At 44.9% G+C, this 20,431-nt stretch overlaps 1 protein-coding gene across 3 annotated transcripts in view; it reads left to right on the top strand.

Annotated features, from left to right (window-relative positions):
• LOC115178908 (protein jagged-1b-like) overlaps positions 1–19,704 on the top strand; it is a 32,153-nt gene extending 12,449 nt beyond the window's left edge. Inside the window, exons 8-26 of one of the 3 annotated variants that reach the window (XM_029740331.1) lie at positions 1,650–1,760; positions 3,917–4,030; positions 5,363–5,476; positions 6,249–6,295; positions 6,873–7,046; positions 7,735–7,885; positions 8,814–8,978; positions 10,074–10,187; positions 11,306–11,419; positions 11,666–11,779; positions 11,877–11,993; positions 13,569–13,596; positions 13,996–14,081; positions 14,653–14,766; positions 16,722–16,831; positions 16,971–17,204; positions 17,408–17,539; positions 17,782–17,932; positions 18,229–19,704. In XM_029740331.1, coding sequence (XP_029596191.1) covers positions 1,650–1,760; positions 3,917–4,030; positions 5,363–5,476; positions 6,249–6,295; positions 6,873–7,046; positions 7,735–7,885; positions 8,814–8,978; positions 10,074–10,187; positions 11,306–11,419; positions 11,666–11,779; positions 11,877–11,993; positions 13,569–13,596; positions 13,996–14,081; positions 14,653–14,766; positions 16,722–16,831; positions 16,971–17,204; positions 17,408–17,539; positions 17,782–17,932; positions 18,229–18,770 — 2,732 coding nt within the window. In that variant the 3' untranslated portion in view covers positions 18,771–19,704. Of the gene's footprint in view, positions 1–1,646; positions 1,761–3,916; positions 4,031–5,362; positions 5,477–6,248; positions 6,296–6,872; positions 7,047–7,734; positions 7,886–8,813; positions 8,979–10,073; positions 10,188–11,305; positions 11,420–11,665; positions 11,780–11,876; positions 11,994–13,568; positions 13,597–13,995; positions 14,082–14,652; positions 14,767–16,721; positions 16,832–16,970; positions 17,205–17,407; positions 17,540–17,781; positions 17,933–18,228 lie in introns of all 3 variants that reach the window. The other 2 variants (XM_029740332.1, XM_029740330.1) reach the window with 2 other exon arrangements.
• The last annotated feature ends 727 nt before the right edge of the window (positions 19,705–20,431 follow it).

Here is a 20,431-nt window from a genome sequence, read left to right as displayed (position 1 = left end):
CAACTTTTTTCATTTTCTGGTGACGATTGAGAGAGAAAAAGGTATTTGTTTTCTCAAGACTGGTCGGTGAGATCTGAGTCATGTGGTGCGACGGGGTGGGAAGTCGAGGGGTCGTGGTTCAGGGGTTAGGGGGGGTCAGCCCCGTGCTTAACCCCATCCAGGGAGGTTCCGTTCGTGGGGCGGTCTCCCGCGTCACTCCGGCCAGGAGGTGACGACCTCATTAAGGTATCGTCAAGGGAAACGGGAACGGAAGGAGACGCAGTAACGGAGCTAACCTTGTGTCAATTGTTTGAATCAAGGTTGGTTTCTATAAAGTTTGAGTTTTGATCATAGGGATGTCATAGAGTTGTATATGTAATTTCTTTTGTTTTTTTGAGTTGAGAACATTTCAATGAAGTTGGGTTGAATTTGATCATTAGGATAAGTAGATGGCCCTTGTTTTGTATGGGGGTCAATGGAGGCATGACTCAGCTAATTGAGGGGAAAGCTCCCTGTAGGCGTTGGCAGTCAAACACGCCCGCTCTGTGTTTGTCTGGGACAGTTGCCACCTCTGTTTGTAGCGAGGGTTTGAAAACTATCGCCGGTCATCTTGAGAGCGAGGGAGTGGAGGGAGAGAACGAGGGAAAGAAGAGGGGGATTCCAGCCAAGCCTGAATTCTCCTTTTCTTTTTCTCTCCCAGTCATACCCAACAACATTAAACCCCCCCTCCTGTGCTCCTTCTCTCCCTCCCTATATCCCCCTCTCTTCCTCCCCTGCCCCTAGCCCGCTGACACCAATCAACAGTCATCTCCCCCTCAGGGCCTCCCCCCTCGCGGGAGTCCCAAATGGCACCCTATTCAGTGCATTACTTTTGACCAGGGGTGTAGTGCATTACATAGAGAATAGGGTGCCATTTGGGACGCTACCTCGATCTGCCAGCCAAAGAATGCAGCATTAATTGATTTGAGCGGAGGAATCCGTCGTGACTTGAGTTTGCTATTCTCTTCTCTCCTGTCTTCTCTCGTCCTCCCGCGAAGGGATGGACAATGATTTACGCTTGGGTGGAAGTCACGGTGCGTCGCTTGGCGGGTCAGCATGCCGTGACAGACGATTTCCTGCTAGCTGGCTAGAGTAAACGCTAAGGCTATAGGGCTAGGGCCCTGGGGGGCTAGTGAGAGTGAAATGGGAGAGGGGATGTTTTTTGTTTGTTTTTTCTAACGACGTAGGCCTAGTGGGGGAACGGACCCTCTTTCTCTCCCTCTTTCTGTCTCTCGCTTTGTGTCTTTCTCAGTGAGAAATGTTGTTCTTTCTTTCTCTTGTTCTGTTTATTTCTCTTGCACTCAGCACTCTTTATCTTTTCCTATCTCTCTCCTTCCCCCTCTCGCTCCTCGTCTTGCGGTGTGGTCCAGAGCTGGTTAGTGAGAGGTCAAAGGGGCTTTCCACTCCACTGGCTGTAGCCATGCTGGGCCAGAGAGAGCTGCTGGGAACCGACAGCAGCGAGGGGGAAAACCCACCTCACCCTCATGCAGTGTGAGAACTAACTGAGTTTAGGAGTTTAATTCTCCACCTTTCCCCTCTCTCCCCTTTTCTTTCTCTCCCGTCTCACTCCCATCCCTCTCCCTTTTTACCCGCTCGATCTACCTCTTGTTCTGTCTCTCGGCCCATAGCAGAGCATGCCTGTCTGTCGGGGCCCTGTTTTAACGGAGGGAGCTGTGTGGAGACCAGTCAGGGCTTCGAGTGCCAGTGTGGCCCCGGCTGGAGTGGCCCCTCCTGCAGCATCAGTAAGTAATACATTATAGTATGTAATACCTGAGCTTTAGGTCATTTTAAATTCAATGTTATACTGGCCTTGTTCGTGCCGATGGCGCGTCTTTTGGACATCAACATTCTAACAGCATATATGAAATATATTTGACTATCGTAAAAATAATTATCTTGGTCGTGTTTTATGAAGGTCTTAGGCAACATTTAAAGTAAAATATTTTGAGGGGGAAAGAACATAATATTTTCATTAGTTTATGGTACTGTATGTAAAAAAAAATATATATATAAAAATCACTAAACGTAGAATTTCAAGTGAAAAATCTATTTTATTTGTGGAGTGCCTTCGTTAAAACTGAAACAAAAAGCATGTGCGTTGGAACACAGTAACCGCTTCTTTTTAGAACGACAACACAAATACAAGTAACCAAACCAACAAGACACATGGTCTGTCAGCAAGACGCGTGGTCAATTGAAGAAAATCTCAGTTGCATAAACATCAGTATTGGCACCATTTGTGCTTGACGATAAATAGTGAAAATCGGCACAAAATAAATAATGGCATTGTAATGAATGTGTCGATTTTATGACCGCAGTCAAAAATACCCCATTTATTGTCAGTTATTAAACACAGTATTTGTGGCCCTGCTTGTGCTTGGGATGTTGTGCATCTTCACGTAATGGCAGCAGTTGGCTCTTTATTTAGGTGTTGTCCCTTGTTCTAACAGTCAACACAAATTTTTGTCGCTTGCAACACTTCGCACAAACAAGTCGCTTGCAGCTGAAACAGGTTTTGTTTTGTTGCGAGCGGATCTGCCCACCTGGCAGTTTCTACTTGGCTTGCGCAATTGCTCGTGTGGAATCTTTGCTGCTGCCTTGGTCCTCGTATGTCTCTCACGTAGCCCGTGTGCTAGACCCATGATGAAGTCTCTCCTGCTCGTGGGGTTCATGCACAGCTTAAACAACACGCGTGTTGATGGCAGCCAAGTCAAGCACGTTGTAGAACACAGTGACAGGCCAGCGGCGAGTTTCTCCTTTCACTGTGCAGCTGTGCCATCTGATCCCCCCCAAAAAATCCACAACCTATAGAAAACATTAGGATCATTTTTTCTCATAGGAAAAACGCATTGTATAAGTTGATCTATATATGGCAACGCGTACAGCGGTGGAAAAAATTCCACTTGTCATACTTGAGTCATTTTCTATTAAGGTTTCAAAGTATATTTAATATACTTAAGTATCAAAAGTAAATGCTATAAATCCTTTCAGATTCCTTTTATATTAAGCAAACGAGACGGGATGATATTATTTTTTGGGGAGGTAGCCCGGGGAACAATCCAACACTCAGACGTCATTCACAAACGAAGCATTTTGTGTTTAGTGAGACCGCCAGATCGGAGGCAGTAGGGGAGACCACATGTTCTCTTGATAAATGCGTGAATTAGACAATGTCGCTGTCCTGCTAAGCATTCAAAATGTATGGGAGTTAAAAAGTACATATTTTCTTTAGGAATGCAGTGGTAACCCCCAAATATTTAAGTAGTACTTCAAAGTAGTTTTACTTAATACGCATCCAGCTGTGTAAAGTAAGTATGTTGAAATAGCTTTGATGGGTATTAGTTCATAATAGTTTTCTCTTTGTCGCTGGTGCTCATGATACGAACGTTATTTCTTGCCTTGCATTGGTAAAGTGTGACGACACTCATTCTTCAGCACCGTTGTAGAGCACTGCTGATGTGCAGGTGCCTTATTTTGCACAGAGGGAGCGAGCACCATTCTCGCTTTGTTCATGGTGCCAACCAGGCTTGTTTTCTTTGTAAGCGACTTGTTCGCCAATGACTGATGTGAAGAAATTGTCCCTGTTGACATTTCTCCACTACCGTTTTGAGATTGTAAATTGAATAGATGAATGACATGCCCTCCTAAAACAGGTTAGAACTCCAGTTATGTTTGATTATTAATAGGGGTTAAGATTTGAACAACCACAGTGTGTTATATAGACTTATTTAGGAATAGGCAAGGACGGCGGGGACATGACTTTAATGTCATTATGACGCCATCAGCCTTTCGAGCGCTAGAGACCTAGCCATAGTCATGGACTTTTGATTTGACATTCCACATGTAGTCGTAACACACTTGTCGTCGTCGTCGTCCCCCCCCCCCCCCCCCCCCCCAGATGTGGACGAGTGTTTCCCCAACCCCTGTGGCCATGGGGGCACCTGCCAGGACCAGGTCAACGGCTTCAAGTGCACCTGTCCCTTCCAGTGGAGTGGCAAGACCTGCCTCATCGGTCAGTCAGTCCTCTATCCCAACACCCTGCACCTCTATCATACGGTCGTCACTATTTGGCCAAGTTGCAAAGTTTTAACTTTGCATCTTGGCCATCTAGTTTGAACCCTATCATACGACCACTGAGCTCTCATTCATCCTCTATCCCCCACCTTAAAAAAAAAAAACTACACCTCCTCTATCCCACAAATCCCTGCACGTCCTCTATCATACAACCACCAGGTTTGCTGTCATCCTCTATCCATTTTTTTTTTTAACCTCCTATATCCCACAAACCCCATGCAACACCTCTACTATATCCCCTCTATCATAGAAACAACTGAGTACTCTTATATCCTACAAACCTCTACCTTCTATCTCACAACAACAACAACCTAGTCCTTCTCTATCCCACTACCATCTATATATCCTACTACCATTTGAGAGAGTATAGATCTCTATGCCCACTACGGAGTTGGTAGATTATATACTTTATTTGCCCCACTGATACAGGATCAAATATCTCTTCTCTCACTAATGGTTGAAGATAACCACCGATCTAGGAAACTGAGGGCAACTTCTAACCATCTTGCTACAATTAGAGGATTTCCTTCGGGCACAGATCTAGGAACAGCTTGCACTCTCCAAATCTGAACCTTAACCATTAGGGGGGGAAATCTACAAACTGACGTTAGATAAGCTTCTAAGTGCATATTCGTCATACCACCCTTGTCTTTTGGTGGCGCTCTAGTGTGAGGATTTGGAAACGGGCATGGTTCCTTCGGCATTCCATTCCATGGCTGCTTTTGGGAATCCTCTGGGGGCAGGGATAATGTGGGGTTTCTTAAGCCGGGGGATCATCCTTTTGAGGAATGGCAGTGTGTTTTAAAGTGCTTCGAATGAGGAGTGAGAGGATGGGTGCCTCTAACTCTTCACTTCTGTCTTAATCCACTAACAGCTATCCCCCCACTCCTTCTCACCCTCCGCTAACAACTACCCCCCCACACTCCTTCTCACCCGTATGTGTCTGTCACCCCTTCCTCACCCCTTAGTGTGAGGAGCAAGAGGATAACTCTTCACTGCTGCCTTGATCCACTACCCTTCACCCCGCCTGGCACATTTTGTGTTTGTTTGTCCCCAATTGCCTTTCGCCATGGGGACCGGCTCTGACGCGGTTTGAATGCGAACCGCAGCAGACCACCAGAAAAGACCATAGAAATAAAATTCCTAGAATAGGCATCCCCAAGTCGATGGGTGGATGACGGGGGAAACGATTCTAAATTCTATTCCTATGGCTGCCGACACCTCGCAGTTGCATGCCCAATGAAGGAATGAAATGTTTTGTGGGTTTCAGACGCCAATGAGTGCGAAGGCGACCCCTGCCTGAATGCCAACTCCTGCCGCAACCTGATTGGAGGGTACTTCTGCGAGTGCCTCCCCGGTTGGATGGGCCAGAACTGCGACACCAGTGAGTAAAAAAATATTATTATTTTTTTTTTTTTTTAATTGTCAATGGAAAGGCCTGTCGCTTGTTCTAATGCAGAGGTGGGCAAGTCTGGTTCCAGGGAGCAGCAGGGGAAACAGGCTTTTGTTCCAGCCCAGCACTAACATGGGTAATTCAACTAATCATGGTTGGCAATTGAAAGCATGATTAGTTGAAGTGTGTTCGTGCTAGGGTAGAACAAAAGCCTGCTCACTCTGCCATTCAATCTCCGGAGTCAAAAGTTGCACACCCCTGTTCTAAAATGATGGAATGGCACGTCAAGTGCCAGTAGCAACTTTAAACAACTGTTCTAGGGTCAGTTTTGAAAGTGAGTTTATGACAATGACGGCTAGGACTGAGGCTGGCTCAGTGTTTTTATTTTTGTATTTATTTGGTCCTGGACTAATAGTTCTGGAGTGGTCCGTCTGAAATTGGACGAGAGAAAAAAACAAATACTACTACTAATAATAATGCAAATTTTTTTCGAGTCATTGTCTGCTTGCACAGCCGGGCAGACGATAACATCCAAATAACATGGGCGCTCAAGCAATCGCGTGAAGCACCGAGGCCCCGCATGAGTCGCACCCCTTTCCTTCCCCCCCCCCCCCCCCCCCCCCCCATTCTCGAACAAGGCTTATCTTGAGGAAAGCTTGTGGGAAATCTTGACAAGGAAGCCTTATCAAGGCCTCTCCTCGGCGGAGCTCAAATTGTATACGTTTGTTTATTTTTATTTGATTGTTACAAATTGTTTCCGCAGATATTAATGACTGCCAGGACCAGTGTCAAAATGGGGGAACCTGCAAGGTAGGTTTATTGGGTTTCTCCCAAATGGCATCCTATTCCCTATATCGTGCACTACTTTTGACCAGAACCCTATCATGGGGAATAGGGTGCCATTTGGGACATAGATGTGTTCTTATTTTTCTGGAATGTACCGGTCCTGGTCGATTGACATACTTCGGATACTTCCTGGCATATTGGAGTTGTTTTTGGCTGCTTTCTCTCCCCCCTTCCCCTCTTTCTCCCCCTTTTTTCCCTTTATGGCAGGTTTAAAAATAGCAAACTGCTGAGACATGCTTTCAGAACACAGACATGACAGAGTTGCTCGGGCAATGCTAACAAAGAGCGGGGCAGAAGACATGAATGCTTGTGGAGAATGGGAGGGAGGGAGTAGGCGGAAGGTCTTCATGACTACAATAGATCAGATTACCATAAACATTCTCGTCCCCTGCCAGGAAAAAGAAATGTCTTAATTATTTTCCAACCCTTTAATTTAACACTGGCTTGTTTTCCTCACCACCCCGTTCTGTACCTCCCACACTCACCCCCAACACCCTGTTCTCTCTTCTCCCTCCCCCCCCCCCTTTCCTCCCCTCCCTAGGACATGGTGAACGGGTACCGCTGCGTTTGTCCGTCGGGCTTCGGCGGCGAGCACTGCGAGAAGGACGTAGATGAGTGTGCCAGTGGCCCGTGCCTGAACGGCGGACGTTGCAAGGACGACGTCAACGGCTTCCAGTGCCTGTGCCTGCCCGGTTTCTCTGGCAACTTCTGTCAGGTGAGCAGAGATTGGCACCACACCCCCTCACTGTGCCCAGAGCCTACCCAGAGTTGGTCCAAGTCACCTCAAACCACAACACTGATCCAGGAGCAGATATTGCTGCATCCTTGTAATGGTTTATGGTTAGGATTGGAGGTAGTATAAGCTGATCCTAGATCTGTGGTTAGGGCCAACTTATCTTGAATAAATCCAGAGTAAGTTGCAGTCACCTCAAACCACTGATCCACGGTCAGATACCGTATTTCCCCATACCTTTAATGGTTAAGGTTAGGATTGGAGATGGTCCTAGATCGGTGGTTAGGGCCAACTTTCCTTGACTACCTCCCTCCTGCGTGAATCTTCTCACCATGATCTGTTTTCATTGATATCCTCTTCAATTGTTTTATTTTTTATTTTTGCCACCTTTCCATCCCACCCCACTGTAGTTGCACCTGCGTTTCTTTCTGCGATCGTTTCTCTTTGCAACGCAAAACCGGAGCTTTGTCGCACTTGTGAACCTTCCGTCTGGGCTAAGTCTGTCTTCTCTTTTCCCGCCTCCTCCAACTCCCCACCGCTAAGCGTTTGTTTATGGGTCTTTAGCAGGTTTCCGTGGTGAAGTCTACAATGGGTTATTATGAAAAAGGTAAAATGGCAGGTATTACTTTACATGGCATATGTCTAAACCGTTCTCTGTTTTTGTTCTCAGCTGGATATCGACTACTGCATGCCGAACCCATGTCAAAACGGGGCCCAGTGTTTCAACCTGGCTACCAACTACTTCTGCAAATGTCCCGAAGACTACGAGGGCAAGAACTGTTCCCATTTGAAGGACCACTGTCGTACCACACCCTGCCAAGGTTCTTATTTTCTTTTTGGTTCAGCCTTGTGCAGTCTTTACGCTGCTGTAAAAGTCTGTTGGTTTTCAGTGTTAGCCTAGCCAGTTTCGGCTAGCTTGGCTAATGCTAATGAAGGCTAACCCCCCAAAAAATGTAGGTCACTCATCTCCCTTTGCTTTTTTTTTTACTGTAAATCTGAGAGGGGGGCTTTTTAACCTGCAGAGCCTGTAATCTAATCTGCTAATTTGAGGCCATTGTGCTGGGTGTGTGTCACACCTGTGTGTGTGTGTGTGTGAAGACCTAAGGTTAGCAAGCCCGCGCGGCACAAACCCGTTCTCCGCCGGTCCCCCAGGGCCTCGTTACCATGGGAAGAGTTAAGATTTGGTTTCATGTTTTCGAGCCGCTACTGCTGCCAGACTACTTCTTTGACAAGACACTCCCTTTAAGAACCCCCCGCCCTACTCCTCCTTCTGAAATTGCCTCTGCTTCTTACATTTTTCCTCTCCTCCCTTTTAGACTGTGTTTTGTCTCTCCAAAACACCCCAGAAAAATCTGGCAAACTGAAGTGCTCTGTGTGTTCTTCCTGCTAAAAATACGATAGACCCCCCCCCTTCATTTTCTCTCTCTCTCTGTGTGTGCTCGCGTGCATTTTTGATAGTAACCCTGATAAGGGCTAATACGCTTGTATTTAGTTGGACTACTTTTATCTAAACACACACACACACACACACCACAGATTGAAGAAATTAGGAGGACTTTGGCATGTTGCATCTGTTGAATATTTATTTATTAGAAGCTTTAGCACCCAAAGCGCTTGTGAAGGTTTATATGATGTGTGGTCATGTCAGTTCTGTGCAATACAGATCAACATTTGTGATTGCCATATATGAACACTGTCCTGACCTTGCCATATATGAACACTGTCCTGACCTTGCCCTCTCTCCCTCAGTGATTGACAGCTGCACGGTTGCCGTGGCATCCAACAGCACCCCTGGGGGCATGCGTCTGATTTCGTCCAATGTGTGCGGGCCCCACGGGCGCTGCCGGAGCCAGGCTGGGGGCCAGTTCAGCTGTGAGTGCCAGGAGGGCTTCACTGGGACATACTGCCATGAGAGTAAGTGACTCCCCCAGTTCCAAGGGGTGGATGAATGGCTGACTGGAGGATGGCTAGGGAGGTGGATGGATGGAGCCTTGGCTAGATGGTGGATGGCTAATGTGTGAATTAAGGGATCAATGTGGGGGTGTGATGGAGGCATGGATAGATGAGAAGATGTGGCAGAATTATGAGGTGGATAGGGCAGAGCATGGAGGGAGAATGCTATTGCAGGGGTGGTAGAGGACAGGATGGGCCCTTCTTGAGAAGCAGATCTTCTTTAAAAGCCCTGCTTCGTTCCGACCACAAGTACACCACAAGAATCTCCCTCCCCGTTATAACGATTGTTCCTGGCGCTTGACAAGAACTCTCTCTGTCACTACACATGCATCCTTGGGTTCAAAGCGTGCTCTCGCTCCCTCCAAACCTGGCGACTTTGTTCTCACCAACACTTCTTTCAGGGGAGAGTGGTGACCCCCCCCTTGACGATAATTATTAGCTCCCTGTTTGATGGATGGCTGTTTTAGCTGCCGGCTCCCTAGCCCAGAGAGGTCAGGCGGGCTAGACCTGGCCCTGCCAGTCACTGGGTTATCAGCTCTAATGGAGGACTGGAGGCCCCAGGCGAGGCCTATGCTGTCTCTCAGACACAGGCCTTGATTAATGACCCTGTCCAGCCTTCGCTAGCCTGTCAGGGGGTGGGGAAGTTGTTAAATGAGGGGGGTTCCATGCCTCCCCACCCTTAACTCTCACTTTCTTAAGCCAGGAAGTCTGCCTGGCCTTGTCTCTCCCACGCACTCACACACCCAACACCAAGCTCTCTGTTGTGGTTTTGGGTGACAGAAGAGGGAGTTTTGGGAAGGGCTTTTGGTGGGAGGTTACTTGACCGGAGACGACAGCCAAAATAAATGGGGCACTAGGGAAACTGCAAGTCCGCCGTTGGATGTGTAATGTGGAAACAATGTGAGTTGTTCACTTGTTCTAAGAAACTGTAGAAAATTGGAAATGGTAAATAAGTCCTTGAAGGGATTTCATGGTGCACGCCTTGATTGCATGGCTTGATATTGTGCTTATTCCTCAGGCTTTTGCTTATTTTTCTCCTCTTTCACACACTCTCAGACATAAATGACTGTGAAAGCGGCCCGTGTCAGAACGGGGGAACGTGTATTGACAAAGTCAGCCTCTACCAGTGCATCTGTGCCGAGGGTTGGGAGGGACCCAACTGCGACAACAGTAAGTTAATTTTCTTCTCGCCACACAATACTGTTATGTAGTCGTATTTGTTTATATGAATAATGGATTTCACTTTCTTTGACCCACCGGTGGATAATACATGGTTATTGAAGTAATATACAAGTTGCCTACAATCACCCACAACGTAGTACAAGTGTTCATAAAAGCTCATGGTTCTTTTTGTTTGTGTTATTACAAAAGTATTCATACAGTGGTACACAAGTCTATACATGTGCTTATGCATTACATGCAGGTGGAACAGTGCATTGACTTCCTGTCTTGCTTCTTAATGCTGATAACAAGTCTTCAATATTATAACACCTGGTAGGCTAAACATAACACTTCCATATTGCATTCCTAATGCATAGGCAACACACAAAGTGCTACCAAATAATCCCGCTTGTTTCAAACCTTCAAGTGACGGGGGATATGAATGATCATTAGGCCCATATTGAAACTTTTCTGGTTCAAAAAAAGGCTTAGGTGTTTGGGGTGGCAATGAGGGAAGTCGGCCGTCGGCGCGGCTACATTTTAGAGAAAATTATAGAGGCATTTTAGAATTTAAGCCAATTTGCTGCAATTCTACACATTTCTCCATGGAGCTGAGATTCTTTTTTTTTGTTGCAGTTTTAAAGCTAATTTCTTGGAATTATAACATTTTTGCCATACAGTTGAGAATGTTTCAGTTTAAAAAGCTAGTTTTCGGCAATTCTATGCATTTTGCCATGGATAATGCGGTGTTCTTTTGCTCAAACATAATAACAAAATGAATACTGCTAAGTTAATTCCCAAAAGAATGTTCTATTCTCCCTGACTGTCTAGCTTTTATTTTGGTGATTTCAGAACTAACAAATATCACGTTATGAAAAAAAGATATAGTTCCATTATCTTTAATACATACTTTAAAACCAGATGTAGTCATTGAATTTTACACTTAGTGTTTTTCCATTTTGAAAATGTGACTTATGCGATCTGAAAAAAACCCCAGCGTTTAGGCAGCCCGACAAGGATTAAAATGGCAGAAAAATCTCTGCGTGTTTTTCTTTCTCCGTGAAGATGCCAAACAGGCAGTTTTTAGTTTTGTCATTTCATGTTTTGTCTCCGTCTTGTCTTCTCAGACATTGACGACTGCAACACCAACCCCTGTCGCAACCGCGGCACGTGCCGGGACCTGGTGAACGACTTCTACTGTGAGTGCAAGAACGGATGGAAGGGCAAGACATGTCACTCAAGTAAGCCCCCCCTTACAACAGAATCGCGCATTTTTTTCTTCTCTTTTTTCGCCCTGGGGCGGCCATGTGAAGTGTGTTGTGGTGGGAAGTATGCGTGTGGTTTGGATGTAAGCATGTGTGCATGCTTGTACCTGTTCGAAAGGGTGTGTTTATGTGCATAAATTAAACCTGTATGTGTTGAGGCCTAATGGTTTCCTGACATTGACTATGAACAGTTGCTAACGTGCAGTCTTGTTTTGCTTCCAGGGGAGAGCCAGTGTGACGAGGCTACATGCAACAATGGCGGAACGTGCTACGATGAAGGGGACACCTTCAAATGCATGTGTGCCGCCGGATGGGAGGGTGCCACCTGTAATATAGGTATGTAGTATAGCCAGCCGTGCTAAATTATTGCAGCTAGCTTTGTAGCATTTTCCAGCTAGCTAGCATGTTGGCTAAAGGTTGTTTGCTTCTCCAGCTAAGAACAGCAGCTGTCTGCCTAGCCCTTGTGAGAACGGAGGCACCTGTGTGGTCAGTGGAGATTCGTTCACCTGTGTCTGCAAAGAGGGCTGGGAGGGCCTGACCTGCAACCAAAGTGAGTGATCCCAGAGTGTGTCCTCCCTTGTCCCAGTGACTGGGGTAGGTAATACATCTTTAGTAGAGAATTGTAGTTTTTTTGCGCTCATAGTTGTTCATAACAACTTGATAGTGTAATATTCAGTTGCGCTACATTTTAACCTGCCGCAGTAGATGAGTACAGTTTGGCCTTCGTCCATTATGTAAAGAATGTATCTAGCTAAATCTTAATGGGAAACTTTATATATACTTATTTTATTTCTTAGATTAATGGTATGTGGCCTCTCAGCTAGCCACACACTCGTCTTGAGTTAGTATTCAAACATTCACTCTGTGTTAGAGGTCGACCAATTTTTTTTTTAAAGACGATATCGATTAAATCGGACGATTTTATTTATTTATATATATTTTAATATATTTGTAATAAGGACAATTACAACTGCAACAATATTGAATGAACAATGAACACTTATTTTAACTTAATATATTACATAAATAAAATTTATTTAGTCTCAAATAAATATTGAAACATGTTCAATTTGGTTTAAATAATGCAAAAACAAAGTGTTGGAGAAGAAAAAAAGTGCAATATGTGCCATGTAAAAAAGCTAACGTTTAAGTTCCTTGCTCAGAACATGAGAACATATGAAAGCTGGTGGTTCCTTTTTAACAGGAGTTTTCAATATTCCCAGTTAAGAAGTTTTAGGTTGTAGTTATTATAGGACTATTTCTCTCTATAACATTTGAATGTCATATACCTTTGACTATTGGATGTTCATATAGGCACTTTAGTATTGCCAGCCTAATCTCGGGATTTGATAGGCCTGAAGTCGTAAACAGCGCTGTGCCTCAAGCATTGCTAACAGCTGCTGGCAAACGCAGTAAAGCGCTGTTTGAATGAATGCTTACGAGCCTGCTGCTGCCTACCACCACTCAGACTGCTCTATCAAATCATATACTTAATTATAATATAATAAACCCACAGAAATATGAGCCTTTGGTCATTAATATGGTCAACACTGGTAATTAATATGGTCATTAACAGCCCAAACTGCTGCATATACCCTGACTCTGCTTGCACTGAACGCAAGAGAAGTGACACAATTTCCATAGTTAATATTGCCTGCTAACATGAATTTCTTTTAACTACATATGCAGGTAAAAACAATATATACTTGTGTATTGATTTTAAGAAAGGCGTTGATGTTTATGGTTAGGTACATGAGTGCAACGATTGTGCTTTTTCCACGAATGCGCTTTTGTTAAATCATCACCCGTTTGGCGAAGTTGAAGTAGGCTGTGATTCGACGATAAATTTAACAGGCACCGCAAAACAAGCTAGTTAACTACACACGGTTGATGATATTACTAGGTTAACTGGTGATTATGTGAAGATTGATTGCTTTTTTTCTAAGATAAGTTTGATGCGGCACTCGCGTAACAGGTGGCCAGCCTCCCACGCCGTCGCCTCGTGGATTGCAATGTAATCGTCCAAAAAGGCCGATTACCGATTTGATATATGAACTTGAAATCGGCCCTAATTAATCAGCCAACCTCTGTCTAACCCAACTTTCTTTTATTTCTCATTTTACAGATTCCAACGACTGCAATCCCCAACCTTGGTAAGTCAATCCCAAGCCAAATTAGACCCAGTAAACGTATCTGCCCTCAGGAATGTCCTGTTGCTGATAACACACACACACACACACACACGCTCGCGTATACACTCACCGTCAACAAAGAGCCACAAACAACTCACGTAACCCTGTTTGCTCAAGTCTTCACAATCAGACATTGTACCTTGTTCCACTTCCTCTTCTACCCAACGCCATTTTAAGAATAAAATAAATGTATCTGTTAAACTATTTTTGTGGTGAAATCATTTAATGCAGAGGGAATTCTGAGTGATGCTTATTTAGATACTTTCTAAGACATGGAATTATATTTCCTACCCGTTTAGTAAATTCTTATTGGTTAAGAACTATGACCCCTGACCTCTGTCTCAATCCTTTTCTCTGCAGCTATAACAGTGGAACCTGTGTGGACGGCGATAACTGGTACCGGTGTGAGTGTGCCGCAGGATTCGCAGGACCAGACTGCAGGATTAGTGAGTGTTAACCCTTTGCGTTCCTCTCCCCTCACCCCCTTTACTATTCTTAAGCTGTGACAAAAGTCAGTTAAGTCGGGGCTAAATCAGGTTTGTCTTTTGGATTTGGTGGTGCTTGTAGGACAACACAATGGAGGATGGGGCTTATGAGTTGGCTAGAAAAGTTCACGCTGCGGTTAGCCCTTTGATCCAGTTAAAGAGCTCAGGTGGAGAAGTTGATCACCTGCACTCATTCCCAATGATAACTTGACCACCCAGAGTTAGTCCAACTGTTAACTAGGAATGAAACTAGGGTAGAGTTTGAAAGTATTTGATCTTCAAATTTTTTAAATATTTTTTTTATGACGTTATACTACTTTGTAATTAGCACAGTTTGGTCTGTGGCTCTGGGAACAATATCAGTCTAAGGAAAATGGTTCCAAGACGTATCGTGTTTCATTTGGAAGTCTGATTTGTAGTCACTCAGTCTGTTAGTCAGTAGGCTAGATGGACTGATGCATATAGATTGATGAACAGATGAAGTGACAGAAATGGAGTAGTACCCTAACAGTTGCCAATCTGGTCCCCTCAGACATCAACGAGTGCCAGTCGTCGCCTTGCGCGTTCGGCTCCACCTGCGTCGACGAGATCAACGGCTACCGCTGCCTGTGTCCACCAGGGAGGGCCGGCCCCAGATGCCAAGAAGGTAAGACCTATACCCTCCGTGTGTTCCTTTAGCGGCTCACACTGTCTTCAATAAATACATTTTCCATCATGATCATCCCTGTTGGATTTTGCCATTACAATTGACTGTATTTTAGTTGAAAACTTAGTCTGAATTTTTGTTCCTTGTGCTATAGCTCTTTAGGTGGTGTTTACCTAACTATACTGCTCAAAAAATAAAGGGAACACTAAAATAACACATCCTAGATCTGAATGAATGAAATAATCTTATTAAGTACTTTTTTCTTTACATAGTTGAATGTGCTGACAACAAAATCACACACAAATAATCAATGGAAATCCAATTTATCAACCCATGGAGGTCTGGATTTGGAGTCACACTCAAAATTAAAGTGGAAAACCACACTACAGGCTGATCCAACTTTGATGTAATGTCCTTAAAACAAGTCAAAATGAGGCTCAGTAGTGTGTGACCTCCATGTGCCTGTATGACCTCCCTACAACGCCTGGGCATGCTCCTGATGAGGTGGCGGATGGTCTCCTGAGGGATCTCCTCCCAGACCTGGACTAAAGCATCCGCCAACTCCTGGACAGTCTGTGGTGCAACGTGGCGTTGGTGGATGGAGCGAGACATGATGTCCCAGATGTGCTCAATTGGATTCAGGTCTGGGGAACGGGCGGGCCAGTCCATAGCATCAATGCCTTCCTCTTGCAGGAACTGCTGACACACTCCAGCCACATGAGGTCTAGCATTGTCTTGCATTAGGAGGAACCCAGGGCCAACCGCACCAGCATATGGTCTCACAAGGGGTCTGAGGATCTCATCTCGGTACCTAATGGCAGTCAGGCTACCTCTGGCGGGCACATGGAGGGCTGTGCGGCCCCCCCAAAGAAATGCCACCCCACATCATCACTGACCCACTGCCAAACCTGTCATGCTGGAGGATGTTGCAGGCAGCAGAACATTCTCCACGGCGTCTCCAGACTGTCACGTCTGTCACGTGCTCAGTGTGAACCTGCTTTCATCTGTGAAGAGCACAGGGCGCCAGTGGCGAATTTGCCAATCTTGGTGTTCTCTGGCAAATGCCAAACGTCCTGCACGGTGTTGGCCTGTAAGCACAACCCCCACCTGTGGACGTCGGGCCCTCATACCACCCTCATGGAGTCTGTTTCTGACCATTTGAGCAGACACATACACATTTGTGGCTTGCTGGAGGTCATTTTGCAGGGCTCTGGCAGTGCTCCTCCTTGCACAAGGGCGGAGGTAGCGGTCCTGCTGCTGGGTTGTTGCCCTCCTACAGCCTCCTCCACGTCTCCTGATGTACTGGCCTGTCTCCTGGTAGCGCCTCCATGCTCTGGACACTACACTGACAGACACAGCAAACCTTCTTGCCACAGCTCACATTGATGTGCCATCCTGGATGAGCTGCACTACCTGAGCCACTTGTGTGGGTTGTAGACTCCATCTCATGCTACCACTATCGTGAAAGCACCGCAAGCATTCAAAAGTGACCAAAACATCTGCCAGGAAGCATAGGAACTGAGGTGGTCTGTGGTCCCCACCTGCAGAACCACTCCTTTATTGGGGGTGTCTTGCTAATTGCCTATAATTTCCACCTGTTGTCTATTCCATTTGCACAATAGCATGTGAAATTTATTGTCAATCAGTGTTGCTTCCTAAGTGGACAGTTTGATTTCACAGAAGTGTGATTGACTTGGAGTTACATTGTGTTGTTTAAGTGTTCCCTTTTATTTTTTTGAGCAGTGTATAAACAGGACATCAGATTAACAATGTATAAGCGCACGGTACAATAGCTTTATTAACATCACAAGAACCTAAGTCTTAACAAGAGTCAATGTAGGTGTAAACAGTCAACCTGAATAGAACACGGTACATCTAGGATTTTGGGCCTCTATAGCAAATGTTTTTAATGTCCAATCTTGATGAGACTAAAATCGCCGCCTCCTGCTTTGCAGTTACTGGGAGACCCTGTGTTGTCAACGGTCTGGTGGCCGTGGACGGGACCAAATGGGACGACGATTGCAACACCTGCCAGTGCCACAATGGGAAGGTCACCTGTACAATGGTACGAAACCACAGGTTTTACAAGCTGTCTTTTTTGTTTTGTTTGTACCATATTCAATCCCCATAGTGATGTGAGCTAGCTATGCAATGAATGACCACAAATTATCACCACAGTTGACCACATTCCTGTCCCCCTCCAGATCTGGTGCGGTCCCAAATCCTGCCGGGTCCACAGTAAAAGCCACAGCGGTGGCGAGTGCCCGGTCGGTCAGATGTGTGTGCCCGTCCGGGACGAGTGCTGTTTTGTCAAGCCATGCCCCAGCCAGGGCGAGTGCTGGTCGGCCTCCCACAGTCCCAAGCCCCACGCAAAGTGCCACCCCGAGAGCAACTGTGCCAACGTCACCTTCACCTTCAACAAGGACACCATGCCACAGGTGAGTTGGCACAAGCCACATCATAAAAATATTCAAACTTAGACTAGGAAGTCAATTTAACCATTGTCACATCCAGTTTGGCAGCAATTTCATATTCCTTTGTAAGACTAGGAGCAGTATGCAGTTTTTGATTAACTGTGATGCCGATACTTTAATACTTGAACTTATACATTGAACCTTTTTGATCTCTCTGTGTGTGGCAGGGCTTGACTGTTGAGAACATCTGCAGCGAGCTAAGGAGTCTGTATGTGGTGAGGAACCTCTCGTCGGAGTACTCGGTGTCCATGACATGCGAGCCATCGGCCACAGCCAACAACGAGATCCATGTAGCCATCGTAAGTACAGCTTGGCAAAAGATGTTGCCCTCAATTCCATGATTGTCAAGAACAAGCAAATGATCATTTTGAAACATACATTAGTCATTTAGCAGACAGTCTTATCCTCAGAATGACTACATTTGCATAAGGATTAATTTGTCCTGTTTCTCGCAGTATACTCAATATTCTTTCAAATGCGATATATGGAAGTTACACGTTTCTTGTACAAAGACTTAACTAAATTAGTTCTTATTTGTTAGTCGACGGAGGACCCCAGAAGAGGCAAGGCCCCTATCAAGGAGATCACAGACAAGTTCATAGACCTGGTCAGCAAGCGAAACGGCAACAGCACTATCATCACAGCCATCATCGAGGTCCGCGTCCAGAGGAGGCAGATCCACAACCCCAATGGTGAGGGCACAGGCAGCCATTTTTTTTGTTTCTGCAAGGACATTGACCTTCACTAGTAGTGGGATGGTTTTACGTACCCAGGTTTGAAAAGTTCCTGAACATTTCCCATGTTTTCCAGAAATCCTGGTTGAAGGATTTGGGGAATTTTGCAGTTCAAAATTGTTAATTGGAAGAGGGAGAAGATCACATTTCTGCTGCTGTCAACTTCTGCTTAAACTATCGTTTTTGATATCTGAGTCTCCCTCCTTTGTTCTAGTCTTTGATAACTAATGCCTTCCCTCCCTTTCTCCTTCCAGCAGACTACCTGGTCCCCCTGCTGGTGTCCGTAGTCATCATCATCTGGCTCCTGGCTGTGGCCTCTGCTTTTATCTGGTGCATCAAGCGGCGCCGAAAGCCCAGCACCCACACGGGTGTCAACACCCAGTCGTCGTCCCCTGCGACGACAGCCGAAGACACCAACAACGCAGTCAACAACGTACGCGAGCAGCTCAACCAGATCAAGAACCCCATCGATAAACACAGTCTGGCCAATGGCCTACCCCCAGTTAAAGAACACCCCAACCACTATCACTACGAGGACAAGAACTCCCTTATCAACGCCAAAATTAGAACAAACAACTCAGACGTGGGTAGCCACCATTCGGATGACGAGGAGTCTGAGAAGAGGTTTCAAAAGGCTAGGTTCCCAAGGCAGACACCGTATACGCTAGTGGACCGGGAGGAGCGGAGCCCACAGCCGCTCAGCACGGCCGGCAAACACCCCAACTGGATTAACAAACAGGACAACAGAGACTTGGAGTCGGCGCAGAGCTTAAACCGAATGGAATTCATTGTATAGCGCACAGCTTGGTGACCTTGGCCTGACCACTTCAACCGGTTTCTCATCGTTGGAAGGTCAACTGAGGGGCGCTCCAAAGTTGTTGATACTGTTGTCATATTTTTGAATCAAAAAGTTGTGATTTACCCTTCACAAAGAAGACAAATTTCCATGTGTTTAATTTATGTTTCGACAAGCTGGCTTACACTGGCAATAACGGTTGGCTGTGGTTTGGCTGGATTTCCGGGTGCTGCGTTCGCGTTTTTTTTTTTTTTTTACGAAAAACCAGTTAACTTCGAGGCGGCACTTCTGTAAATGGAGATTGATGTACGTGTAAGAACATCTCTACGTTGTTCGGTAAGCTGCTGTCGAAGGCTTTTTAACAGGCTTTCACCCGGTAGTCATACGAAGTGTACAATTTAATATTAATGTGGGTTTAGCCTCTAACTGGTTTTGTATTTGTACACGCTTCCGCATCACCATACCACAGCAACTATCAAAACATATTATTTATTTTTGTTTGGGGCAGGTTGAGTCTGTCAGCAGTTGCTGCCGATATGAAGAATTTGTGTCAATGTAGAATGATGTATAGATCTGTAAATATTTTTTTTTTATTAATCATTGTGTATATTTGATTTATTAACTTAATAATCAAGAGCCTTAATATCATTCCTTTTATTTATATGCATTGTTTAGATTTGAAGGTTTGACAGCTTTGTAAGCGTACAACTTCCTTATTTTTGAAAATATTGTTTCAATATATACAGTCAGGTCCAATATATACAGACATTGACAATTTTTTGTTGTTTTGGCTCTGTACTACAGTAATTTGGATGTGAAATGATACAATGACTGAGGTTAAAGTGCAGACGGTCAGCTTTATTTTGAGGGTATTTTCATCCATATTGTTAACTTTTTTTAAATGACCTTTTTCTACACGGTCTACCCATTTCAAGGAATCAAAAGCATCGGACAAATTCACTGTGTATTAAAGTAGTTAAAAGTTTAGTATTTAGTCCCATATTCCTAGCACGCAACAACTACATCAAGCTTGTGACTCTACAAACTTGTTGGATGCTGTTTCTGTTTGTTTCAGATTATTTTGTGCCCAATAGAATTGAATGGTAAATAATGTCTCATGTGTATGGGGCTTGCAACGCCAGGGTTGTGGTTTCGATTCCCACAGGGGGACCAGTATGAACTAGTACGAAAAATGTATGCACTCACTACTGTAAGTCGCTCTGATTTCAAGAGCGTCTGCTAAATGAACTAAATGTTAATGTCATTTTGGAGTCACTTATTGTAAATATGAATAGAATGGTTCTGAACACTTCTACATTAATGTGGATGCTACCATGATTACAGATAATCGTGAATGAGTGAGAAAGTTGGAGGCACAAAGATCATACCCCAAGACACGCTAACCTCTCACCATTACCAATAACATGAGAATAGCATATTTTGTGGAGGGAGTGAGATATATATATATGCATGCCTGAACTTTCATTTTTCATCATTCATGACTTTCTGTAATCATGGTAACATCCACATGAATCAATGAAAATACCCTCAAATTAAAGCTGACAGTCAGCAATTTAACTTCAGTCATTGTATAATTTCAAATCTAAAGTGCTGGAGTACAGAACCAAAACAACAAAATGTTTCACTGTCCAAATACTTTT

This window comes from Salmo trutta, chromosome 38 (genome assembly GCF_901001165.1).
Source record: "Salmo trutta chromosome 38, fSalTru1.1, whole genome shotgun sequence".
NCBI classification, from domain to species: domain Eukaryota; kingdom Metazoa; phylum Chordata; class Actinopteri; order Salmoniformes; family Salmonidae; genus Salmo; species Salmo trutta.
This window is presented reverse-complemented; position numbering and strand designations above follow the sequence as displayed.